At 47.0% G+C, this 27,685-nt stretch overlaps 1 protein-coding gene and 1 pseudogene across 2 annotated transcripts in view; one reads left to right on the top strand and one right to left on the bottom strand.

The window, feature by feature from the left end:
- Window positions 1–101: 101 nt before the first annotated feature.
- Window positions 102–1,199, bottom strand: LOC140593484 (arylamine N-acetyltransferase, pineal gland isozyme NAT-10-like; annotated as a pseudogene).
- An 8,699-nt stretch (window positions 1,200–9,898) lies between these two features.
- Window positions 9,899–27,685, top strand: part of LOC111832734 (Wilms tumor protein 1-interacting protein homolog) — a 30,080-nt gene continuing 12,293 nt past the window's right edge. Inside the window, exons 1-2 of one of the 2 annotated variants that reach the window (XM_023790401.2) lie at window positions 9,903–11,997; window positions 22,132–22,233. In XM_023790401.2, the coding sequence (XP_023646169.1) occupies window positions 10,554–11,997; window positions 22,132–22,233 (1,546 nt within the window). In that variant the 5' untranslated portion in view covers window positions 9,903–10,553. Of the gene's footprint in view, window positions 11,998–22,131; window positions 22,234–27,685 lie in introns of both variants that reach the window. The other variant, XM_023790402.2, reaches the window with a different exon arrangement.

Genomic DNA, 27,685 nt, shown 5'->3' with positions numbered 1-27,685 from the left:
TCCTGTTACTTCCAGTCTTTTTACTCATATAAAGAGAAAAGTACAACTTGCACGCATCTACGGTGAGTTTTTTTTAACAGTATATATAGTTTTTTAAACAATTAGTGTATAAAAGGTTTCTTAGTGTTCAAACGAACATGTCTGTTTTCTAACCAGAGAATAAACTTGTCTTTCAAAACTATTTCCACTTCTTCTTTCGGTATATTTTCAATGTTGAATAGATCAGCACCTTCCTCATAGTTATAGGTGACCTCAGTGTAGGTCCAGCCAATGAGAGCACGGAACCCAGTGGGTGTCTGTAGGGAGCAGATGGACTTTTGCACAAATAATGACTCTGGGGAGGTCTGGAGGAATTGGATGGTCTCCATAAAGTGTTCAGGCAGACGTGGTGCCAAGGTGAACACATAGATTTTTTTGTGATGCTTTTATTCAACAGGTCGGACTTGGAAGATGCTTCATTTGGAATTATTTGCTTTCTACAAAACCCACATCCCGTCTGCCTTTATTAAGTGGAAGACTCCAGGCAGCTGGTCCTTATTCACTGTAAGCTCAAGGGGCTGCCAGATCTGACCAGACACCCCAAAGCTAATGTCGGCAATGTATGACACACCATCGATGTCAATTTTATTGATGAATTAGAATTTAGTGATCATTGTCAACACACCACAGCACACAGTGCGCAACAATGAAATGTGTCCTCCGCATTTGACCCATATGTGACTTTCGTGACATAGCAGGGGGCAGCTAATTCAGTGCTGGGGAGCAGTGCTTGGGGACGGTACCTTGCTCAGGGTACCTCAGTGGTGACTTGCTGGTGGGGGATTCGAACCTACAATCTTTCAATTACAAGTGCGCTACCCTAACCATCAAGCCACAGCTGAAGTGGCTCTCCCTGCGATTGAACTGGGATTCAGACAGTTGTTGAAGACCCTTGACCCCAAAACTGTGTTGTAGTAGCCCAGCTCCTTCAGCACCCAGGAAAAGAGATAGTTGTTCTCACAGCACCAGCCTCCACGGTTCTTCCTTATAATCTTGTCATAGATAACGGCCAGGTCCATGGTGATCTTCTCTCCACAGTGTATGCTGAGATTCTCAAAAGGGATGGAATCTACATGCAGCTTGTGGATGTGGTTCAGGGTCTCTAGGTCGGCTTTTTGAAAGGGGCCTTTATACCCAATCCGCTGCAAGTACTCTGCCATACGACAAGAAAGACAAGAAGGTAAGTGAATACATTTTTACTTATAAAGCACATTTAAAAACAACAGGTGTTTACAAATCTGCTGTACAATATTTACAAAATAGTACAGACATGAAACACAGTTGCACAATAATAGTTCCAGTCCAACAACAAACTCCATATGAGAGAGAATGGAGAGGAGAAAACAGCAGACAACAAAATACTGTTAATCTGGACTGAATGCCAGTCTGAACAAGTGGGATTTCAGTCCAGATTTAAAAACAGTAATTGAGGGGGAGGACTTGACGTTGAATGGGAGGCTGTCCCACAGACAAGGTGCATAAATGAAAAGGCACTGACACCCGCTCATGGAACAAATAGCAGTTTATCGGGTGACCTCACCTGCCTGGGAACAGTGTGGCGATGAAGAAAATCAGTGACACGGGAAGGGGCCAGCTCGTTTAACGCTTTAAAAGCAAAAGAATTTTAAACTGCATCCTGTATTGCATTGGAAGCCAGTGAATTACAGTAATGTAACTGGAATGAGATCAGTGAATGAATGACTTTTTCAAGGTCTGGGAAAGAGAGAAAATTATTTAACTTTCAAAATGTTTCTGAGATGATAGAAGCCTAATTTACAGAATTGATGTACGGATCAAACCTAAGATCGCGGTCAAAAATCACGCCAAGATTTGTGGCATGACATTTTACAAAGGTGGAGAGTTGACCCAGCCTCTGAGAAACAGAGTCACTGTGATTTGATGGTCCAAATAAAATAATTTCAGGCTTATTTTCATATAGTGGAAGAACATATTGAGCCATCCAGACTTGTATGTCTTTCGGACTGGCAAACAAGCTTGCCAAGTGGGAGCATCTACAGATGCCGGGTTGCAGAGATTTTATTGGCTCAAAATGAGCCGGAGGTGGCCCCATCTTAGTCATGTGCACCAGCACCGTGCCTCCAAATGCCTAAAACAGACAATTTTTACAAGCAACATATTTTGTTCTAATATTTATGTAATTAAAGAAAATATATGACATTGAAGCATATTTTATTTAAAAATTTAAGTCTCTCTTGCAGCATAGTTGAATTTAAATATACACAACCAGCAAAGTGTTGCTCTAACAGGGTAGATGCATATTGCATTAAAGTCATTGTTCATCTACACATTTCACAACCAGTGGCAAAACTTTTCGGCATCCTATTTTTCATTTTATATAAATTCTTCATGCACTCCTTGTAGTCCAAGGCCTCCTGAACTGGTCCATCAGTTGCCAGCTTGCAACACACAATTAAGAGCCTCACCTTTAGTGTACATCTCAAGATGTTCCACACGCCTACCCTAATGGGCCGCCTCAGATTGGGACCCAAGTGCTGGGGTGCAGCGGGTGACACCTCAGCATCACACCAGTCCTGATCCCCGACAGGCTTGATCCTATTGGTTCTCCAGCTGTTTCGACTCTTCCCGGGGTGTGGCTTCTGAGGGCTTCCCCCCCTCCCCCATCCCCATCATGTTGCATGCACCCTTCCTGTGGGCGGCTGCAGCAGAGCTACTCCTGCAGGGAGCAGAAGAGAGTCCTGTCTGCTTCACAGGAGCTGTGTGAAGTTCTTACTGTGGCTGGAGTGTCTATCCAGCCACCAACACCCCAAACTTTCCTTGCAAGTCAGAGGTCCGCTTGCTGGGCTGGATGCAGGTTAACGTCAAACCCAGGACAAATTATAGAGCACATAAATTTAAATAAATACTGCAGCTCATTCTTTTAATATGTATTAGGCTTGACAAAACAACCACCATGAAGGTGCATGTTGCTTCAATTCTTTCACTTGGAGGGAGACGGTTGACACAAATTAGCCATAAACAACGATAGAAGGAAGATCGAAAACTACAGCGTATGTACATATATTTTTGTGGGTGTCAGGATCAGCACCTATCCGACTCGTCATGTCTCTTCCTTGTTTAACCAGCAGGTGTCACTGGCCATCACTTGTGTTTCCCTGACTGCCTTATAGCTCAGTGGGCTGAGTCCTGCTGATCAGGAGTTTAAGGCTGATTGTACACCAGCCTCATCTGTTTATTTTTATTTTGTTTCTCAGTGTTTATTTTCCACATTTCCTGTCCTAGGTTGTGCTTGTGTTCTGATCCTTTCACTTATCCTTGTGTTTTATTCCCAGTTTTTGGTATTTGTAAAGCTCCATAGTTTCTATGCCTATTAGTTGTTATTAGTTCTATGCCCATTTCCTTGTGCTGGAGTCTGACACCTGTGGTCTAGATGATACCCTGTGCTTCCCTGCCCAGTTTCCTGTGTAACTTGGTTCATAGTTCTGTTTGTAGTGTTTTTCCCCCCCTTTGGTCCTGTTATTTTTGTAATTGGTTCAGTTTAATTGATACTTTACTGATCACCAAGGGGAAATCATCTTTATGCCTCCCTCAACTTGCTCTTTTGTAGAGTAAGCTGGGGGTTAAGGGCCTTGCTCAAGGGTTTGAGCCAGCGCCCTTGTGATTACAGGCACACAGGCTTAGCCCACTGAGCCACACGCTGCCCAGTGTGTTTCAGTTTCCCCGATTATCCCCTGTTGTCTCTTAAAGCCGCAAGTGGATCGTCACCCTCATTTCTGCCTGCACCTTGCTGCACCGCTGTAACAGTGCGTGGAGATGCCTGGTTTTTGCCAACTTCACAGTCACTCCTTGCTCCATCGGTAAATTCATGTCGATGACTCAGAACCTGTTTTCCATTTTACGTGAATAGCATCACCAAGCCCCGGTCAAAAACTTTTTATTCACCTTTTGCATGTTATTTTCTAGAAGAGGAACACATTTGTGAATATTTTGTTAATATTAAAATGTTTGTTTGACAAACATAGTAATGAGGAGGTGCATTTGCTCAACAGACAGCTGGGTTTTGCAAGTCTGCAGATGTTTTTCAGCTTGGGGTGGCGCAGTGGATTTACAGAGCATGTCTTTCAAACCACCTGGCCTTCTCACATTTCTGCTGCCACTATGCCTGGGTCTGCTGAGCACATCAGTGTCAGAAGCAAGATGCTAGAAGCGGTGCTACTGGAAGGGGTGCTCTTCAACATCATTTAGCAAGCCCACTGAAATGGGTGCTCTTCAAAATCATTTAGCAAGCCCACTGCAATGGGTGCTCTTCAACATCATTTGGTAAGCCCACTGCAATGGGTGCTCTTCAACATCATTTGGTAAGCCCACTGCAATGGGTGCTCTTCAACATCATTTAGCAAGCCCACTGCAATGGGTGCTCTTCAACATCATTTAGCAAGCCCACTGCAATGGGTGCTCTTCAACATCATTTAGCAAGCCCACTGCAATGGGTGCTCTTCAACATCATTTGGCAAGCCCACTGAAATGGGTGCTCTTCAACATCATTTGGCAAACCCACTGCAATGGGTGCTCTTCAACATCATTTAGCAAGCCCACTGCAATGGGTGCTCTTCAACATCATTTAGCAAGCCCACTGCAATGGGTGCTCTTCAACATCATTTAGCAAGCCCACTGCAATGGGTGCTCTTCAACATCATTTGGCAAGCCCACTGAAATGGGTGCTCTTCAACATCATTTGGCAAACCCACTGCAATGGGTGCTCTTCAACATCATTTGGCAAACCCACTGCAATGGGTGCTCTTCAACATCATTTGGCAAGCCCACTGCAGACTGAAGGTGCGGCAGTTTAACGGTGAGGCCGGATTGGGTTTTGGGAGAAGCTGGCTTGCTGGGTCTACGGCAAGAGGGGACACTGGGTACTCTTTCTCCTGGAAGCCCATCCCAAAGCCACCAGCAGATGAGATGGGAATGATGCAGTGAGGGAGGTGTACTGCACGGGTCTGGGGTGGCGCCCTCAAACCACCCCTGTTAGCCCACTGGTCCTCCGTCCAAGGTGACTGAGACCAGAATAGGCAGATGCTACTATGGACTCTGACCACTCATCAACCAGCAAGGGCTCTCCGCTGGCTAGCTGTGAGGAGCTGCAAGGTGTGCTGCAGCTGCAATACAGCAGGACTGGGATCGACTGCCAGTGTCGGCAGAGCAGGGGCGGCGCTAATCGGAGTAACTGCGCGATGGGCTGGCCAGCTGGGAGCGGAACCGCCAGAATCAGCCGGCCAAGGCTGTGGAGATGTGTCTCCTTGACTGAGAGGAGGCGTGTTGTGCCTTAGAGGTCCAGCTGACGAAGGAGAGGCCGCGTGGGTCCATGGAGCAAGGAGCTGCTGTGTTGGGAGTGCAGCCAGCAGGAGCAGGAGGCCGAGGCTGTACGCCTCGACCGTGTGTCTCGCTCTGGATGCCCAGATGACTAGGGAGCACCATGAGCTGGAGGAGCAGCACGGCCAGTACCAGCGGGACCTGGAGCTGGTTCCCCTCAACAGCGTTCGGCAACATTGTTTGATCTGTATTGGGAGCAGGAGGAGCAGCAGGTTCCTGCTGCTGTGATGCCTGCATCTGCAAAGTACCACGATAGTATATTGTATCCATAAATCTAGCTTCTAGAATTTTTCTCTTCATGGGGCCCCTAGTTTTTGGGGCCCCCAGGAGGCTGCCTACCCTTGCCTTATAAGTCTGCCCCTGGGTTAGGGCAGATGGTATAGAGCACTGAAGGATTATGGGACTGCATGGTGCCACCATCCTCTCAGGAAAGCAATTGCAGTCTAATAATACAGCCCCTGTATAGAAAGTCCATTCAGAGCCTTTTCACAGTCTGCCTGCATCCAGGAAGGACCTTCCGTGATGTCACACCCTCCCAATGGCTTTTACCTTAAAAGGAAATGCCACAAACTTTTTTTCTAAATATTTGAAAAAATTATAGATTTGACTCAAGTTGTTTGAATCACCATTTCTCTCTATATTGTTCCATCTGTTGTGTACAGATGTCGTCAGAAAGTTATCAGGTGCCAGTCAATCAGACATCCACTGTCTGTAGAACTGGAATCAATTCTGTGTGTTTTAATTTATGAATATGCTTGTAAATATTGTTTCAGCCTAAGGGTGGCATGGTAGTGTCCCCCATCCAGAGACCAGAGTTTGACTCCACTCCAGCTCTATGCGTGTATGGAGTTTGCATGTTCTCTTATGTCATCAGGGGGTTTCCTCTGGATTCTCCAGTTTCCCTCCCACAGTCCAAAAACATGCTAAGGTGAACTGGAGTTGCCAAATGGTGGATGCTATGTGTGCCCTGCACTGGTGGGTTTTTCCCTGCCTTGTGCCTGTGATTCCGCATGAGAAAAGAGGGTATGGAAAACAGATGGATGTTTCAGAGTAACATCACCCCGATTCCCAAATATTTTATGCGATACCTTTAAAAAAGCAGCAGATGGCAGTGTAATGATAGCTGTTTGCTCAGACACACTCATGTAAAACATCTGGCTCTGTACGAGGGTAACATTGTACATCTCATCTAAAGGTAAACTTAAGTAATATAATGCTTAGATATCATGAATACAATGTCGATATCAATGGTGATATCTGTACAAAAGTCACTTGTGTACAAATTGAATAATGATATTTTATTCATTCCTGTGGGGAAATAGTCTTTTTGCCTACCCAATGCTGCCCTCCATTAGACACACGCACAAGAGAGAGCGAGTTTGGGGGAGACAGTGCGGGGGCAGATAGAGTTCAGTTACCCTGGAGCAACTAGGGATTAAGCACCTTACTCAAGAATGTGATTCAAACCAGCAACCTTCTGATCACAGGCCTGGAGTCCTCTAAAAAAATGTACTGATTTATTTAGCATAGGTGTTTAACATTAATATTATCGTTAGGATCCCTCTAATCCTGATGACACAATGCCAGTTGTTTTTAAGTTACATGCATAAAATATGAGCAGAACCAATTTGACTGAATAGGAATAAGACTCCCTTCATCTGCAATAGGGGGTCCATTGTGCTGCTGTAACCTGTTGTCCTTCAGTTGTCCATTTCTGTCTGTTTACCAGTCAAACCAAAAAACTGTGGGTATACATTCTGTTTTTGTTGACGTTTTTATATGGTTAACATTACATTGTCTTCTATTTACTGGGAAACATACCATATGGATTTCTCCTCGTGACCTAAAGTAGGGGCTCTCAGCCGCCGTGGTCCACAACCAGGATTCCCCCGGACCAGGGGGTAAACTGGCTGTGAGAGCCGAACCTAGAGGAGTTCATCTAGGTGACTGTGCCCTACGCCTTAGGCAATAAGAGAGATACACCCCATATCCAGACAAGTCTCTCACCTGATAATTCCTTCAATTTTCTGAACCTGATTTTGGAAATGAAAACAAAAAGGAGCAAGAAAAAGACAGAAACCATGACTGAAAGCAGGAGGGAACTGTCTTTATGTTTTACATATGGGTGCATTAAGGCCATTGGTACCCTGGCAGGGACCCTCAAATATGTAAAATTCTAAGGCTCTAAGATGGTGGGGGTGTGGGGCTAAATGTTACTGTCAAGGAATCCCCTAAACCCCCCTCCTCCAGGGGCCTCCGAATTTCTAGCTACGCCCCTGGTTACAAACATTATTCATATACAGGATGACTGTATGCTCACACTATGCAAGAACTCGGCAAACACAAGCCCCGGAAGAGCATGCTGCTGCTTGGTATCCTGCATGAACCTGTCCATCCGAGGAGGGAAGAAGAAGGGGAACCAAAGAGCCAGATCGCTACAATTTCCCAGTCCAGTCCTTGGGGACCCACAGCCGGTCCACATTTTCGCTCCCTCCGAGCTCCTTGCCAGACAGTCCACATTTTTGAGGGAGCAAAAACTTGGACTGTCTGTGGGTCCTTGAGGACTGGGCTGGGAAACACTGAAGTTGACAAAACAAAGGCCACACAAGTAATCTGTGGCAGCAACAACATTGCACTGGTGGCTAGTGCATGTACTTTGTGCTATACTGAAAATGGTTCTTTCTGCAGTTGTCAGATGAGCTACATCTGGGAATTTTACTGCTAAGGATGGAATCCATATCATACTACATCAACATTGCACATCTCAGACATGGGAAAACATGATTCTGGTGGCGACAGGGTACAATAGCAAATGACAAATGCTGTCACTTTGAGTCAGACCCTGCCCTTTCCTGTAATCAGTGTCCTCCAGCACAGTGTCTTAAGCCGGACAGTCAACATTTTTGCTACAGGGGGCTAGAAGGGAGCAAAAATATGAACTGCTGTGGGTCCCTGAGGACTGACTTGAGAAACACTGCTCTAGCAGAGTAGGATCAGCTCTTTTGTGTGTATAATGTGTGCTTTTTAGAAACTTTTTCATGAACGCCATGAATGCCTCACTATATCTAGATCAAGCCCAGGAAATGCATTGCCATTAAAAAACTTGACCTTAAAACAGCCTCATTTATTAGAAAAGTTCTAACAACAGTCAGTCAATCCATCCATCTTCCAACCTCTTATCCTGGACAAGGCTGGCGGTGGGGGTGGGGGGGGGCTGGAGCTTTTCCCAGACAGGGGAATATCCTGGACAGGATGCCAGTTCCTTAAAGTAGTTCTTCCATTAAAGAGAATTCAAAAGCTGCAATTAAAGAACAATAATGCAGTAATGGCAACACTGGTCATTTTTGGAAGGTGTCAAACAGAAGACCTGAATTTAATTAATTAAATTCTAATGATCTGGACTTGAATAACAAAAAAGGGGGCAGCACAGTGGTTAGTACTCATACCTCTGGGACCTGGGTTCAAGTCTCTGCCATGATGCTGGGTGTGTAGTCTGCATGTTCTCCCTGTGCTATTGTGGGGTTTCCCCCCGGCTCCAGACCCCTTGTGACCCAGAAAATGGATGGTTGGATACCAAGAAGTGAAATATCTTTGTTCATAACCACTTACTCAACACAGGGTTGTTGTTGTAAACCTGGAGTCTATCCCAGAAGGCAGAGGACACCCCGCATGAATTGCTTGTAAAGAAGCCTTACAAACCAGGGAGTGTGTGGTTTTGTGCATGATGGATGCAAGCCCATGTCTGAAAGGTCCAGAGTAATCATATCAACGCCGGACCCTTGAGCTAGGCCCTTAACCCTAACTGCTTCTGGGGTGCTTGATGCTGGCTCTGACCCCAAACTTTCATCTGTCCTTTTTAGACAAAAGCGTCCACTAAGTAAATTTAAGTCCATTTATCTTACTTGATCAAGGGCAGACACACGTTCAAACTTTGCAGTAACTGTTAAAAGTCACTAGATGGCGTTTCGTGGCGTGTATTATCTCCCAAAAATATTCGAATGCATCTCCAATGACGAATGTGTAACTACACAGATGGTAGTTAACAGCACAACTGATATTTAAACTAGAACCGCAAACGATTTTCATATATGCATTTAAATAATACACTTGTAGCCCCTACACAAAGCCCTACCCAAAACCAGACCAGAGAACAGAATGTGTGTCACGATGGAACTGACAGTGGTATTTAGGCACGAGCTGAGGAGTGCTTATTAAGAGTTTATATATTAACCAAAAAGATAAATACACTATACAGGAAATTAGTAACACATGTAACCAGGTGCAGTAAGTAATAAAACTCAGCCGTATGCATTTTTCCAGGAGATCAAGAAAGTATTGCGTGGCCTAAAAATGTTTTATTTTAGGGACAAAAACACATTTTCCTCTATTGGTTGTAGTGGAGGTAATATTCAGATAGTCGGAAGAGACACACACGTTGTTAGCTTTGTAACTTCTCCAGGCAGCACTGCTCAGATGGAGGCAGGAGCGTTTCCCGGTCCCACACGGGGCTCCTCCTTTTTAAAGCTCGGCACCCCTCGCGAGCCGCTCGCCTCATTGTTTTGCTCCAGCATTAACTACATTCCAAAGGGACGCAGCGCGCCCTGGTCTCCTTCCTCGCATTCTTTCCGCAGAAACGAGTCCCGAGGTCCGTATTAACGATAAAGACTCCCGCCTGCCGGAGCCGGGCCGCCTAAACCGCCGGCCTGTTTTCAGAAGTGCCCCAGTGATTTATTTCAAGCGACTGGGAATGCCATGCAAGGAGGGTTTTTGAAGAAGCTGTGAAACCTACACGGGAGGGAGAGAGCGGGGGGGAAATTCCTCCGCGCAGCGCGCCATTGACTGTAAAAGACCTTTCAACTAGTCTGAAATTGACAAACGTCTGGCTCTTTGGGGGGAAGAAGGGTTTTGTGCGGGTGGATTTTCATCTGGATGCCCGAATGTCGTGCTGTGCGCTAATCTGATCGGAAAGGGAGCCGCTTTCTTTTTCTTTCTCTCTCTTTTTTTTTTTTTTTTTTTTTTTTTTTTTTTTTAGATGATCCGACGGGCTGCGCTTGGGATCCGACACATGCTTTTTGATTCCCCATGTGAAGTGGAATTGCTGCGAACTCCAACTCTGTAGTTTTTAGACACGCTTCCCTCCGCTCGCTCGCTTTGCTCCTCGGATGCAAAGCAGGGAGGGGGAAGGAAAACCCATGGCCAAGTACGTGGAGGATGCGGCACTGGCCGCAAGTAAGTTAATGGAGGATCTTTCTATATACGAGGGCACGTACAGTTTGAGGAGAGACATGGTCATTCACCCGAATATGGATCTGATTCCCGAGCAGAAAAGTAGACGGATGAATGGCAGTCCCTCGGCTCCTCAACAGGTCCACGCGTTTGAGAATTATCCCCCCGGGAATAAAGTTTATAACGCGTCGCCTCTGCGCTCGGCCAATGGAAACCGATTGGTCCCCCTGGATTTTTGCCCGACCCAGAGGGATCCGGTGTACTGTGAGGATGGCCATTGTACGAAGTCCGAAGTGGCCCTGCCGTGCTACGGTGGAGCACCGGAGCGTCACCGGAGGTACTCCTTGGAGGTCCAGGGGCATCGGTGCAGCGGCGCGAGCGCGTACGACAGCGTGCAGCTGAACAAACCGGCGCCCTTCCCTCCTTTCGCCGGCAGCAGGACCGGCACTGTCTGCGTTGGAACCGGTCAGGACGGCAGGTACGGCGCCACGAGCCCCCGGTCCAGCTTGGCGTCCTCTCTGTCCTCCCAGGATCAGAGCAAGCACCCAAGCCCGAGGTCCAGCATCAGCAGTCCCCGGACCAGCCTGGTCGTGCCGGGTCAAGACAAATTTGCAAGCCCTCGCTCCAGCCTGGTGCAGTACGAGGGCAGCGCAGCTCTCAGCCCCAGGTCCAGCTATGCAAGCACGGCCAGCGACACCAGTAAGCATTCGAGCCCCAGGGCCAGTCTGAACAGCTACGACTGCAGCAGCAAACCCAGCAGCAATCGCACCAGTGGCATCAGCATGGGATATGACCAGAGGCATATCAGCCCGAGGTCCAGCACTGCCAGCCAGTACTCCTGCACCACCAGCCCCCGGTCTAGCTACTCCGATTCTAGGTACATGCCGCCGGGAAGCAGCGATCTGGAAGGTGCTGTGACACCCGGCTTACCCGCGGCGAGCGCCGGCATGGCCGCCAACTGCGTGCTCAGCCCCCGCTCCAGCATTTCCAGTCACAGTTCCCGAAGTTCCCGCAGTTCGCGCGGCTCCATGAGCACGTACCCGGACCTACAGCTGCCCTCGCCGCGGTCCTCGCTGCTGGCCACCGGTTTGCTGGAGGACGCCGTCGCCCCGGACTTCGGGGACCCGAGTTTCCTGCACGGCGTGCCGCATCAGCAGTGCACCCAGGGGGCATTAATCTCCGAAGCGGCGGCTTCTCTGCAGGCGCCCTTTAATTACAGCAGCCCCACGAAAAGCTCGACCCCGGCCCAGAGGCTTAAGTTGCCGTACCAAGTTACCCCATGCCGAGAGGCTGGCCCCAGCCAAGCAGAGAAGAGATTAGAGGAGCTGACGCTGGAGCTCGAGAAGGAACTGGAGATGCATATGAAAAAAGAATATTTTGGTAAGGGTCATGCTTTTTTTTTTTGTTGTTTTTTTTTTTTTTTTTAAAACATACATTCTTTCAGCATCACAAGCACTTGCTAAGGATAGTAATACTTTTGAAAGCAGTACTGTGCGTGCGTGCAGATGATTCTGTGGCATAAATTATCCGATTGACTCTCCGACAAATATAATGTTACTGCCCGTAAAATCTCCTGCAGGCACTCGGTAAACTTGCAAATACGTGAAGGTGGGGGCATGTAAAATATCAAAACCGACGTTGCATTGTTGTGATTTTAAGAGGCATCTGATTTTTTTCATTGCAATTGTATTACATGCATTTGAATTCAGTATTAATTTACCTGAAATCCTACCATAGTGTTAGGAAATGCAATGGAGAACTAAAGGCCTTCCTCACAAATTTCTTGCGTGCGGCAACTGTTTGCAGGATGCTCCTTAAAGTTCAGATCCCCGCCGAAGTCCCATCCCCCATGACAAACAAATAAGTTTTCTGGAAGAAGCTGTGGTAACCAGGGCAACCACCTAACAACTTTAGACTCCGCATCCTCCCACAAATTACTTCAAGAATAAAAGAGAGCGATATCACATCTTATATATATATATATATATTTTTTTTTTTTCTGCCTTTGTATACATCCTCGAATACCATAGAATGTTTGCAATTGGCAGATTACAGTTCATCCCTTTTATTAATGGTAAACTTGAGCACATGTAGAGTTTCCACAAAACCATGGGCTGCATGTCCATTACCTCCATTTATAAATATCCAAACATTTCCCTTACAGTCATTTGTCCATTATAATACACCATAGCAACACGAATGATTCTTTGGGTCAGAGTTGAATTATATGACACAGGAGTAGGTAATTTTCACATGAAGGGTAAAATTACACTTTCAAGTGGCCAGGGACCTATTTTTGTGATTCAGGGGTTGGAAACTTTGAAGCGGTGGAGCTCAGCCCTTTGCGTGCCATTTCAGACGAACGGTGGTATTTGGAGGAAAATTGCGAGCGTCTGAGCTGTCTCAGCCCTTCCTGTGGTTTTGTCGTAGCCTGGCATCCATGTGTGAGCACGCGGCGAGTCGTCGTGGAGTTTTCTGGGAAGTAATAGGGCAGGTTTAATTTCCATTTTGCTGGACTGAGCCCTGGAGTGCAGGTGATGATCCACACTTGGAGATGCCTTCACCTGCCTCGTTTGAGCTGAGGGAGATATCTGCCAGACTGACTAAAATGACTCCCGTTTGTCTGTACTCCTCATTACTTTTTTTTGCTTGCCTCATGCCTTTTTTTTTGTTTTCAAAAACTTTTTACACAGCTCTATTTCACTGGAATGATTTCAGGTCAAATGTTCTTGGTCAGGTGTTCTGGAGCTGGGTGCTTCTAGGTCGCGGACAGTCAGCTTTTAGGGTACGAGTCCCTGTCCTTGACATCTACACTGTATCCGCAGCCTTTTTTATGAAGTGTTACATTCCCAAACACTTTCCCAAGAGTACGGCCCCTACAGAAGGATATTATCTAAGCGTCTTATCTTATGTTGTTTAAGCTTTTAAAAGAATGTAATAATTCTGAGTGTTGGATCTGCAAGCATAATATCTATCAACATTCCATCAGTCTTTCTGAACATTAATTTCTGAAAACAACCCCAGCTGCCAGAAAGAATATTAGCAATATAATTGCTGATATTTATGGTTTATCTTTGCTATTAAGCCGTAATTTTCTATGGATTTGACTGCAGATCCTGCACATTTCTGACCAGCAGTGCCTCTGCAGAGCTGAACGTACAGTTAATTGGTTTTATTTTGGGACAGAGTAACTGATTGTGAGATTGCAGCTGTATTTGACATTTGTTCTGTCTCTAATTATAAAATTGTGCTCCTTAGCATTGAGCTTGTGAGAAGCTGCCTTCCGGGCAGTTTGGCTGCTTAAATCTTTGAGTACTGCCTTGAAAGTAGGGAAAACTTTTCTTTTATTGCATCAGTCTTGTTTGCGAAGGCTGCTTCTGTTGTCCCCTTGGAACATGTCAGCAGGAAGGCATGCAGCTTGCCGGATATTCAGGGCCGACAGTGAGTGATTCGCTGGTTGGGCACCCAGGCTAACTAGAGCTTTAACAGTCACCTCTGAAGAGCAGCTGGCTTCTGATTGGTGGGATGGAACGCCAGGTTGCTGTGACCCTGCCAGGTGGCCAATCGGCTTGGCTCGATGTTGTTCCTGAGCTGGAGTTAATGCCAGTAAAAGCTGGCAGTGGAGGGGCGGGGCGGGGGTGCCGCTTTTGGGCACGCCCAGTCCTTGAGGAAATGAGGGTTTGGAAGCGGTACGGTCGAATTTGACGGGAGGCTGCCAGAGGCCCCCGCCCTTCCCAACCCCTGAATAGCTGGACAATCCTACACATTACACCGTTGGGCTATTCAGGAGAAGGAAGGCACTACTGTTTTTGTGAAAGCACTCAACACGAGTTCCTGTTCCCCTTTTATTTACCCGTAAAACTTTGTGCCGATCACCTGTTAGTGTTTAGCAGGGCGCTTTGCCTTTGGCACCTCCTGAGGGTAGTGGGCTCAGGCGGCCGTTTAGGTGTTGGGTCGTGTTCTGCTGTGCGTCTCGCTGAGCCTGTACCCTGAGCCGCCTGACACTCCCAGCACCGATCTTGCTACATTGGAGACGTGTCTGGGCCGATCCAGGGCCTTCATCTGGCCAATAATGCACCTGACAGCTTATTGAATTTAAGGAATTAATGTTCTCATTTTCCTGCCGCATATCCTGTTAAGGGTCCCCCGTGTTAAATATATTAAACATGAGTTGGGGTACAAAGGGGTGATAGGACCAATCATATTTTTAAAAAGACTTTCAATAAATGAGTGACGTATATCTGTCTGAACACATTGGCTTACAATGTGTTCATCCATCCCGTGTGTCTGCAGTAACACGAATTGTAACAATTTGCGGGGTTTATGTTATGAATTGGTAGAATTGTGGGGATGTTTTGTCCCGTTTATTCACAGCTAGAAAGTCTAACTCAGAGCTGTGACCCTCACAATGAATTTAAAGGAAGACGGAGCTCTCTCATTGAGAGGTCCATGTTGCCGGTCTGTGCGCTCAGTGAATGGGGGGGGGGGGCGGTTTGATGGCCCTTACATTCACCCCCCTAACATTTAAATAAGCCACTGGAAGCTGCTGTGTTCACGCTGGACTCCCTGTTCCAATTCTGCTGTTGCCTGTCAGGCGATTTTTCTCCTTGGTGTTTTTTCCCTCCAGTTTACTGTTCCGGGATGAGGACACAGCTTCTCAGGGACAGGATCCTGTAAATAATTAATCGGTAGGGCAATTTTACTTACACAAATATGCTGCCCCCCCCCCCCTCCCTTAAATTCCTGTCTGTAATGAATTGACAGCACGGACCAGCAGTGACTATAGGACACTAGGCAGCTCGATGTCTCCTGCATTCTCCCTCACGCCCCCACGCATAACAGTTTGTGAATAAACAGCTGTGTGGGCCAGACGGGGCTGGAGTGCAGGGAAGTTGCAAAGCCCCCCCATTAAGCACTCAATGGGGGGGGGCATTCAGGCTCAGGCAGCTGGCAGAGGACCACATCTCGTTAGCCAGACCAAACTGGGTGGGAGGTAAACTCTGTTCACCTGCACGGAATAGTAATCGTCGTACCAACGCACGCCATCGTCACTGCCGTGTTGATGACTCCCCTCCCCAGCCCCTGTTATTAATATGGCTGACTGCTTCTGTTGTGGGGCCGAGTCTCCATGAATGGCGCCGCTTCTCAGTCGCGAGGGAGCGCGTGGCGTCCTGCTGAACGCTCCGGTGCGTGGGTGATGACGCGGTGGCATTCCGGACCTGCCGCCCGGCGTATCCCTGCCCACGGAAAGTGGACGGAGAAGCAGCTTTCGTCCAGGCTTTCTTCCCGATGTTCGCTGGACCTTCTCTCTCTTCAGCGTCACTGGCTGGACGTCCTCCTCCTCAGTGGGCCAACAAAAGCTCTTTGCTTTGAATGTCCATCTTGTCGGCGCAGCATGAGCAACCCACCCCCGCCAACCTTTATTTACATTAATATGCCCTTCCTGTCACTGCCCTGGGAATTTATGGTGCGGCTAGAAAAATCTGATCTTCTCCAAATGTCCAGTAGATAGTGAACACGACTCTCTGGTAAGGGCCTTTTGCATTTGTAGAAATGAGATTCCGAGTCTATAACATCTCGATATGACCTGCGGCCGGTTGCTGTGGAGTGAGCCTGGGTCTTTGCCATGTTAACTGAAGTTTGTTGTTCTCAGGAAGTTTCTTTTCCCAGTCATGAATATTTTAAATTCCACTCCATGCCCAGGCCTTGATACCCTGAAGGAGGTATTCGGACCTGACACTGGTATCCGCCCGGTGATGTAATACGCTCTAGCATAAGAGAAATGTGGCCATGCCTGCTCTTCCCTCACCTAACGTGGCGTGTTTGTGTCATGGTAGGTTATTTGTACCGGTAGCGGTGAAGCGACTCGGCATCTGGACCTCGGTTGTCCACCCTTCGCCTACAAGGGCGGATGATGGCGTGCTGCTGTCCTGCCATCCACGGCTCGCTCCTTACTGCCTCCCAAACCTGTCTGAAGGAGTCCTCAGTACCACAATGCACCACTTCCTTAGCCAGCTAATTAGGGTCATGTGACGGTCACAATCTGTGATTATGGTATTCCCACTGCGGGTCTTTAAACCTTTTAAACAAAGGGGCTCTAAACCGAAATACCGTTATATACATACTGCTTACATGTATATTTAAGATTCCATCTTTGTTGATCTCAGCCTTGTCCCTTATTTCTCCTGATGTTTGCCTCTTTTCCAGTTTAATCGTTTGATTGTAAAGAAAATTAAATGCACCAGTATAGTTGCTGATCCATTAAGTCCTGCATTTGTTGAGGGTAATAATGAATGAAAAAAATCCAAACGAATAAATTCCTAGCCGAGAGGGCGGTTATTTAGGTTCTGAGGTTAATTAAGTCCAAGAAAGCCATGAAATGAAGCCATTTTCCCATGAAATAAAATACTGCTATAAAAAGCTGGGGTCCTGAGAAGATGGAGTCTGTGGGCTGTTTCTTCCCAAGACTGGCAGTCAGTCAGTGGCCTTAGTCAATATTTATTTATTATTTTTCCTGGTTGTTGCAGAAATGTTTGGGAGCTCGGCATGAGCCTTGTGCCAGAAGTATAAGCGATGGCTGATCTGTCACATGCTTGCGTGACAGGAATGCCCATCTCTATTTCAGTTATAGTTCATTGGAAAGTAAAGGAAGGAAATGTTTGCTCCCATGTGTATTCAGAACCACCAGTTGCACGTGTGACATACAATAGCTAGAAATGCAGCGTATTTCGGAATAATTATAGCTGGTCTGTAGTTTTACTCGTGTTGGAACGGAGAGCTCAGTGTGACATCACTCTGCCATGACTACAATCGTGGAGGGAATGATGGATTAGTGTCCCACCTGGATGGCAGATGAAATGGACCCCCTGCTCCCCTTCGGAGCACTTTCAGTTACGTAACCCTCTGCTGAAGGTTTATCAAGAGGAAGACGAGTGTTTGATTTGTAGGCAAAGCAATCTGTGAAATCGCTACAGATACTGTTACAAATGCTCTGAAGTACTTTTAATTAGCGTAAATGCACCTCGTGTTTATTATTGCTTACTTTTCTTCATAAGTCCTGGCTGAGAGGCCAGTATTGAATAATGTAGCTTTAAGAGGTCAAGGAACTCAACAAAATAACAAATTAACTCATGCTACAGATTTAATACCAATATCTTGCTACTAGTTTCTGCTCATCCAGTTTTGAAACTGCTTCGCAAAACATTCAAATTTTTAAATTATATACTTGATGTACCTTAGTTGTCTTGGCAACTGTGTATGGTACCGTGCCGCATTTTGAGGAAACAAAGTACAAAGTCGTGCCAACATGCAAGTCCCACCAGACCCAGGCTGGCTGCTGCTGCTTAAAGCTTTTATTTCTTTTTGCACAAAGTGAGCGGCGGTGTGCTTGCCGGGAGACATGGTCCCACAGAACGCCGGGCCGTCACGGTGTGGGAAACGCTGCCGTGGGAGAATCCGCGCGGCTCTGGGCGAGCCGGGAACCCCCCCCCGCCCCCCCAGGAATGACGGCGCCCTGGCTAAACGCCGCATGTTTAGCAGTGTGGCCGTCCGGCAGTCGCTGTACAGACCCGTGGGATGCGCCATATGGCGCCGTGTGTGTTTCCGTTCCACACACCTACATCTTTCTCACTCATGAGAAATTAATTTCACAGGGTGTTTAATTACGCCAGTCACTCCTGTATTTATTATCAAGTGACCCCTTGACAATATGCATGCTATATAAACTCCACCTGGCAGGTCTCCTTTACAGGCGGAGGTTATCACACTTGTGCGATCCTTCACTCACTGCTTAGCCCACCTGGAATTATATAGAATAGAGTTGAATTTCCCCGTGGGAATGAATAGTCTTCGCCTATCCCGTCTTCCCTGTATTGGGTACTTTTCCCCTGCCACCCAGAACTGAACCATACCCTTGCCGAACCCTGAACTGACAGTTTTCCATTGTTAATTATGCCAGCCGTACCCAAACCGTACCCGCACTGACACGGCGCTGTTTACTAGTAGGACCGAAGGAGTGATGTAACCGAGCTGGTTGCATCACCTCCATCCGATTGGTCGAAGTGCTGGGCGATACTGGTGTTCTGCGTCGACATGCATGGATTATCTGAAGGAAACAAAGGGCATATTTTATATATTCGTTATTGGTAGTCTTGCCAATCGTGACGTATCGATGCATTCCCGATAACTCAGAACTGGAAAATTGCCAACCACCTGCTTTAAAAAAAGTACTACAGAACAGCTGAACAGAATGGATTTGTAATGCAAATTTATGCAACCGAATGCTTATTCCGCTAGTGTTTGATGCTAACGTAAGGCGGTGATTCGCGCAGACTTGCTAGCAGAAATTGGCACATGATGTACACTTTGTGAACATTAAACAAGCGTCTCTTCAGTTTTACGTCATTGTCTTTCTCCAAACCCGGCGATGCCTTTACTGAGCTGACCCTGCTGCAGTGGAAAGCCAGCTGGAACTGCACTGTAACTGGAGTCTTTTTGCGGTCCGGCTTGGTTCCTGTATCCCACTGGAAAAGCACCATGTGAGACACAGAAACGCGTATACAGGTGAGAATAAGCTTGGGAGTCTGAGTACAGGGTGCTTTTAATCCCTGGAGCTCGGGGTTAAGGGCTTTCTGAGGGGCCTGCGGACATGTTAGTATTTTGTCAAAGCCGGGGCTCGAACTAGCGAACTTTGGATGACAGTCACAGAGGCCTAGCCTGCTGAGTGCTACCACCCCAAACAGTTACGACTTCTGTGTGTTTCCTGGGAGGTGAATCCCCAAGCTCCGTGGAATGCGGGTAGTACTTTATCTCTTGAGCTACAGGATCAGACCTTCTCACTTTGTTCAGGTTTCTCTAGGTATTCCCAAGTAGGTCAGATCAAGGGTCCTTCAGTAGGACACTTCCTGGGACTCGAACCAGCAACCTTTGGACTGAGTCAATATCTTTTAGCCAAATAGGCTTCCTGTTGTCTTGTTACCTGACTCCTGTTCTGAAGCACTGGAAACGGAATGCTGAGGGCAAACTGGGAACACTGGTCATACAAGGATTTCTTTCTTCATTCAGCTATATTACATTTATATTACTAATGCTTTCTAATAGAGGTCATAATACAGGTTTTGTTGGATAAGATTTTTTTATGCATGTAGGCAGCTGTACTTGTACAACTCCGAAGTATGATCACACATTCTGAATATGAATCCTTCAACAGGCAATTCTCATCTTCTAGAAAGTCCTGGCTTAGCGCTTTATACCAGCATGCACTCAGGAGCAAACTGGGCTGCCACTGCAGAAATTGGTGTGAATGTATTTGCCTGAGCCTTTTACTGGTGTGGTGTGGTTTATTGCCTTGCTGGAAACTGGGTAGTCCATTTTAATGGAGTAATATGTTTTATCAATGCATTTCTTCCGTTTTTAGACAACCTCTCAAGCTGATCTTCTGAATCCATGATATTGATCCTGAAAGTTATTGCATATGTAACTGGAAGGAAGTCTTGAGCAAAACTTTCATTTTAAGAACACTGGGAGTTACAGTTTCTACACAGGAAATATGTAAAATTGACAATTAATGCCTAACAAAAACAAGATAAATCCAATTAATGTGGTTGTGTCTGGGTACAGTTAGTAAATTTTTTACTAATAAGGCATTTTTTCATTTCCATTCCCTCGTTGAGTGAATCATTTTTTTAACGAAGCCCGATCTTGCATAATAGCCAAAGTCCTAGGGGCACATAGTCAGACGCACTGTACGTGTTTGTGGAGCGGCCCGATTCTGGAACAGTCATCCGTACAGCCCGCCAGAGAGAGAACAAAGGTGAGTGTGCAGTTACATACCACAGAGGAGGATGGACAGGCAGCAGATGCATCCTGCATTTCACCACCAAACCGACTGATGATTATTTGGTGACTTGTGATAATTCCCACCTTTATGTGACGTTCGACATTTTATTCATGCGACTGCTTTTTGTGAAGCAAGGAAGTGCGTGTTTGGATCAAGGAAACGACTCTGTTTCCCTTGTCACACTTGTAACATTCATGTCTCGAGTGTGTGTCACGGTCACCCATTCTCATACCACACGGAATGCAGGTCGCTCTGCCAGGTGCATGTTGGGTAATTTTCTGGATGTGATCACAGCAACAATCTGAAAGCTTGATGGAATAATTAAATTTTTCTAAGATCTGTCATGTTATTAGCATATTTCTGATGCGGATTTTACCATGCTGGGTGGCGCGTTATTCGGTCCTCGGTGTCAACTTGCCGCTCTGTGGTGGTCCGTAAGGGGAAGTTTGACACTGCCGCAGACACGTAGGTGTGGTACAGAAAGTCTGGTCGCCTCTCTCGTGTCGGGAGGCCCCTCCCAGCCTCACTGAGCCGCAGTATACTCATACACCCAGGAGGGGTGCCCTGTAGTGGTTTCACGCTATAATTTCTCTCAGGTTAGTGAAGCGTGTGCCGGCTTCACTGGCAGGGAAACGGTGCTTCAGACTCGAGAGGTGACTCGGCAGCTAAACCTCTTCTTTTTCAGTTTCAGTGAAGAAACCGCTCTCTCCAGTGTGCCCACGTCAGAACTGCTGTTAAACCCATCTTCTGCGCTGGCTGTTTGCTTTTGTGACTGGGTGGGGACTGTGCCCTTGCCCTGCAGGTTAGGGGTCTGTGCCCATGTCCAGAATGTTGTGGGTTCAAATCCCGAACCCTACTGAGTAACCATGCTTTGGCTGGGCCTGTAACCCCAGTCACTCCAGGGACTCTGTCAGAACCTGCTGTCCGATCCTCAGCTGTGTGTTGTGTTAGACAAAACAATCTGTTAAATAAGAAAGTGAAATGTATTTAGATCCACAGCCGCCCCCCCCCCCCTTTATATTTTTAGTGGTGCTGTGCCCTGACAATTGAAACTGTTCAAATCCCATGGCAAGCAGTGTCATGGCATGACCGCTAGGAACTTCAGAAAAACCCTTCATCCCGAAATCCCCCAAGGTCGCCTGATAAGTGTCCTGGCCCTGCACTCGAACCCCAAGCATCGCTCTCACCTGTATGTGCCTGCATGTGTGTGTCTCACAGGAGGGCATGATGGGAAATGTGAATACTGAAGTTTCGTTGTGCTTGCAATCTGTACGATGACAATAAATGCATTCTATTCTGTCCCAAGTGTGTTTGTCTCCAGTTACATCCTGCTGGCTTGGCATTATTCAGCCACGTCCACCAATCCGCGCCCACCACCTCACACAGATATTGTTTTACGTCAGCGTGCGGCCCAAACATGTAACTAGGGGGCACTAATACAGAGCCTTGGCGCTGCCCTACTGTGCTGAGAAGCGTCCCGAGAGCGGTGGGGCTCTGTCCGCACCCGAGGCAAACGCCTTTACTGAGGTGCTGCCTTATGGGAGTTTCCCAGATTTTTAGGCAGATTTTCTGATCTAATCTGCAGTGAGAATGACTCATTGGTGTGTGTGCAGTTGCACTGACCTCTCTCACTCTCTCACTCTCTCACTCTCTCACTCTCTCACTCTCTGTCTCAGGTATCTGTATCAAATGTGGGAAAGGTGTGTACGGAGCAAGTCAGGCCTGCCAAGCCATGGGGAACCTTTACCACACCAACTGCTTCACCTGCTTCTCCTGCGGTAAGGCTGCCCGTCGGCTGCCCTGCCTTACTGACAGTGAAGCTCTGCTTGCACTCGTTCTCTTTATATGTTTATTTAAACTTGTTAATGGAGAACTATTAATTTAAATCATAGCCTAGCATTAAGAACCTCTGTTCCGTGCCGTGCAACACATTAAGTCTCATCTTGCAGTTTTATTTAGCTTAGTCATGAAGGAGATGTTTCGCTGTGTGTGTGTGTCCACATGCGTACGTTTGTGTGTCTTGCTTTTAATCGGAGTTCTTGAGCGCTGCCCCTCTGCTGTGCTGGTGTTCTGATACAGGCACGAATGAATTCATATTTCACAATTGCAGGGGGCAGGATTATTTTTATTTTTTATTATATATTATTTTTTTGAGTACGTTTCTGACAAATTTTGCACAAAGACAAAATGCGCCCAGTGCTTCTCCCGGAACAGCCGGGAACCTGTCCGGCTGCCATGCTTAAAAGCCCCACCGGCGCAGACGATCCACCCAAGGGTGATGAGTAAGACCCCCAGCTGGTGCCTTTGTGCCCAAGACGCTGCCAGTCAGGCTGCATGTGGGGAGCGTGTGTGGGCAGGCGGACAGACGAGCCTCTAGTCCCTCGGGGGGGGGTCCTTCACGTGTCACATGGGACTCTAAGGCGCAGCAGCAAAAAAAATGCTGCATATCGCGGGATCACCTGTAACTAAACCGGAACATTCTAGCTTTGCGGCTATGAGGTGTAAATGGTACTTGGTGGGGTTGTGGATGTCCTGGGGGTGGGGCAACGTCTAGAAACACGCCCATTCATCTCACCTGACCAATCATGGCCAGTCTAATGAGCTGGATTTTGCTGTATCCTCCTGATACCCAGTTCTGTATCCCGTTTGTAGCCCACTAGTCCGGCATGTTGTCCCTTGTCCTGATGCCCATTTCTGTTTCTCCCCCCTCAATACTCAGTCCCTTTCCCTACTTCCATCCCCATGTCACACAGCTCTGTTGACCATCCTTATTGAGGTTATAAAGCAAGGGTAGGGAACCTGACCCATGGAGAGCCACTGTGGGTGTGGATTTTTGAGATGACCTCTCCGTTAGCCAATAACAGTGGGTCGCCAGGACTGGAGCTGAGAACCACTGCTTTATTATTGGCTGACTGAGAGGCCATCCCAAAAACCCGCACCGGCCCTCCATGGATCAGGATCCCCACCCCTGTTTTACAGTGACCAGAAGCTTTGTAATCTCCCATCCAAGTTGGGACTCTTCTCTTAAGCGACATTCGCCTGCACTGTTTTTAGTAAACGTAGCCTTCATTGTGCCCATAACTGGATGTTATGGGGACTCATCGATTTAGCTGCATTGGCAAAGCATTATAAGCCCAAGGAGCCTTGGTACTGCACATGTCAATGACATTCAGGTACATCTCCCAGACGAGAGCAGTACACATTTCAGTAAAGCCATCACTGACTGGCTGATTGGCCAATACATGAATTAAGATCGCCTCTCCCAATAGGCTAATGAGTCAATTTCTCTGCTCCATGTCGCAGTGATTTCTGCCTGAAGTTGATATGCATCTCTTTAGTAATTGATACTGTAACGATCAAAATGACTTTTTTTTGTTTACTATTTCTTTAACAAATTATGGACAATTTTAAAGTAGTATAATAAAGCCAGATATATATAATAGTAAAGTAGTATAGTAAAGTATAATAAAAGTAGTATTATAAAGTATAATAAAGTATAATAAAAGTAGTATGATAAAGCCAGAGACAATTTTATGAAGAGCAGAGCTTTTGTACAGCGACATGCTATCAGTAAAATATGGGTACATTGGTGGTGTTTGGTAATGTTAAGTGCTTTACTGTAGAATGGCTATTTTTAGATTGGCAGCAGAAAGAACATGTTCCTTAAGTTTGTGAATTTCCTTTTGCAAAATCCTGCCGTGTGAGTCAGCGCAGACTGAACCGAGCTGCTGCGTAACGCGGTAACTAGATAACTGTTCGTCCCATGTCGTGTTACCCTGTTTGTCTGCAGGAAATACACAAGTAAACATCTCATTGTGTTTAGTAATTGTACCAGTACAAATGACAATAAACCCTTTGAATCCATTGAATCCAGGTGTAATAACCAGTTTAACTATTATGTCTACGCCTCTGCTTCATCGGGGCAGTGGAAGGATGCTGCATTTGACTTAAAGTACATGGTTCTGTATTGGTGACCTAATGATGGACAGAAGGCAGATGTGCCCCTGACTGCAGATTCAGGCTGAAACCTGCCCTGTAACCTTCTTTGTTGCTAGGCTACGATTTACAGGTCAATGATACCTTAACCCTTAACCCCTACCCAGCCATGACCAAACAATATACTATACCTTTGTTTTGTAATTGCATTCACATTTTTTAAATTCAGGATGCCCTCGTGGGGACAGAAGAAATGTCCCTACACGGTGAAAAGTTTCCCCACAATGTAATATACTTGCCCACTCACACCACCTTACCGCTGGAGCTCAGGAGGACTTTAATCCGACTAGGTGCACACATCTCTGTATCAGTCTGGGGAAGTGAGTCACACACTCCTTCATGCTCTGCACGGCGCCACCCGCTGGACATCTGAGCGTCTTCCTTAGCACAGTATTTGTGTTCCAGACTCAATGAACAGACCTGTTACAGGTATTTTTTCCTCATTAAAATATAGCAGCTTCTGTCGGCGTGTGGAGGTGTTTTTTTAGGACAGGCTCCTGTCTTTTTTAGGAAGATCCCATTTGTTTGTGATTGTAGTCCTCCTGTCTCACAGTGTGTCTGGCGTGACCATGGGGGGGGGGGGTAAGGAGGAGCGGAGGAGACCGGCAAGCCTGTACTCGCCCGGGGTGCAGGGGGTGCGACCCCAGGGTGCAGTAAGACCACAGGCCCTAATGAATCATTCGTCGTTTCCTGTCTGAGGCATCTGGGAGTCTTGCTCTCAGCCACAGGTGTCTGCGCGTGATAGAGACCTGCCTGTTTTGGCCAGCGGTGTGGCGCGTGTGCGTGTGCCTGCTGCCCCACCCGCCCTGTTATGGGGACCCCCCATCTGTTAGGTCACACGGTCCGCAGAGGGATCCTGTACAGCCTGTTAGCAGGAGCTGATGTACGTGTCGGTTTCGAGCCCCTCGCTACACTCTGTGCATCAGGCATGAGATGTTCACCCATTAGGTTATGTAATCTTTTCCCCACTGGGACCCCCCCCCCCCCACACACACACACACACTTCCTCATTGAACATCAGCATGAAAGCTCTCAATTAGTCTGAAGTCATGTGGAGCTGTGAGGATGGGGATGTGGTTCTGGTTCCGGCTTGGTGGTTCTTCACTGATCCAATGTGGGGTCGTTTGGAGTGGCCAGCGGGGTGGGGGCTTCTGTGGCATGCTGCAGCAGATCTCTGGCTTGGGTTCCACCTTTGTGACATTCTGCATTCATCCCCAGTTCTAGATTCTCTGGTTCTTATTCTCTTGTTTCTGCTACAAGTCTGTCATCTAATACTTTTGGAGGTCCCCAATGCCCTTGAGCTCGTCGGGTCTCTGGAGAAGGGTGTTCCCCGTGGCCGGCCCGTGATTTACACAGGCGTGTCCCTGAGACGGTCGGCCTTCCACAATCACACTCCTTCCTCCGTCTCCTTCCGCTCTGCTCTGTGATGTCAGCAGTCTCCCTCTACCCCAAAGCTGTCAAATCAGATTCTCTCTAATCAGACTAATGAGTGGAGCCTGAGTTCTAACAGCTTTTTGGTTTTTGGTTGACAAACTAAGTCCCATTTGTTTATCTTGATATGAATACTGATTGGCTGCTTTAGCTCCCATTTATCTGGTACTGGGTAGGACCCACATTTGCCGTCCAAATCGCTTCAATGGGTTTTCTATTCAGCGATGCCTTTCTGCCACAGTACTATTGTACTGAGCTGTTCTTTTTGCACTTGTGGTCTTCCTGTTAGCTTTAACGGTTCTGGCCATTCTCCTCTGATCTCTCTCATTAACTAGCTGGTTTCGCCCACAGTCTGCCACAGACTGGATGATTTTTTATAATTTTTTTAATTCACCACACCATTTTCGGTAAACTTTAAGCAACTCTAAGTTTGTAATTCCCAGGTAAGAGGCTACTTCTGGGATGCTGGAATCACCAGAGCTGCACCCAGCACTAACGCCGCATTTAAAATGACCTGCGTCCCGCGTCTCGCGACTGCACCTTGTAATCCTCTCTCTTCACTGTGTGTGTCCCTCTTCAGTTCCAGGATTCCCAGTTTAGAGGAGCAGGCAGTTTGCATTAACGCGAACGTGTACCTAATAAAGTGCTCATTAAATGTACTCTACACCACTGAATGATAAGAAAAAAGCTAATTTCTGTGTGTTCGTTTTTTGCATGTCAGAAGAAATTTTGCCCATCTTCTGAGGATATTTGAAGCTAGCAGCTCTTCCATTAAATCTTCACTGACTGGATTTCCTGTCACGCATCTGCTGAAGGGTGTCTTACCATCACCTGGGAATTGAAGGCAGTGAAGGACTTGACAAGGCAGTTTTCTTGTATTTAACACTGAAAAGTCAGCTGTGATAGTGATAGTGATATATAATATAATCACGCGCACACACACACACACACACTGACTGTAGTGAACTATATTGGGACACCTGGCGATTTACGCCTACAGAAGCTTTTGACATTGTATTCTAAATCCATAGGCATCAGTATGGGGTTGATCTTCTCTTTGCAGTTATATCAGCTGATACTCTTCTGGCTTTCCACAAGATGTTGGGGTGTGTCTGGGAATTTTTGCCCATTCATCCAGAAGAGCATTAGTGAGGTCCAGCAGTAATGTTGGACGTGAAGGCCTGGCTCGCAATGTTCTTTCTAGTTCACCCCAGAGGTGTTTGTTGGGGTTGAAGTCAGAGCTTTGTGTGGGCCAGTCAAGTCCCAAACTCGCCCAGCCATGTCCTATTGGACCTTGCTTTGTGCACTGGGGTGCAGTCATGCTGGAACAGAAAGGTCCGTCCCCAAACTGTTCCCAAAAAGGTGGAAGCATAGAATTGACCAAAATGCCTTGGTATACTGAAGCACTATGAGTTCCCTTCACTGGAACTATGGGGCCAAGCCCAGCCCCTGTAAAACACCCCCATACCATTATCCCTCCTCCACCAAACTACAGTTGGCACAATGCAGTCAGGCAGGTAACGTTCTCCTGGCATCTACCAAACCCAGACTCATCCATCAGACTGCCAGACAGAGAAGCATGATTTGTCAGGCCACAGAACACCTTTCCACTGCTCCAGAGTCCAGTGGTGGTGTGCATTACAGCACTTCATCCAACGCTTGGCATCGTGCTTGGTGATGTGAGGCTTGCCTGTAGCTGCTTGGCCACGGAAGCCCATTCCATGAAGCTCCTGTCTGAATGAAACACCGGAATTCACTGATTACAAGGAGTGTCACAATACATATAGTGTATGTATGCGTGTA

Source organism: Paramormyrops kingsleyae, chromosome 11 (assembly GCF_048594095.1).
Source record: "Paramormyrops kingsleyae isolate MSU_618 chromosome 11, PKINGS_0.4, whole genome shotgun sequence".
Classification (NCBI taxonomy): domain Eukaryota; kingdom Metazoa; phylum Chordata; class Actinopteri; order Osteoglossiformes; family Mormyridae; genus Paramormyrops; species Paramormyrops kingsleyae.
Note: the sequence above shows the minus strand (reverse complement) of the source record. Positions and strands in the feature narration are given on the sequence as shown.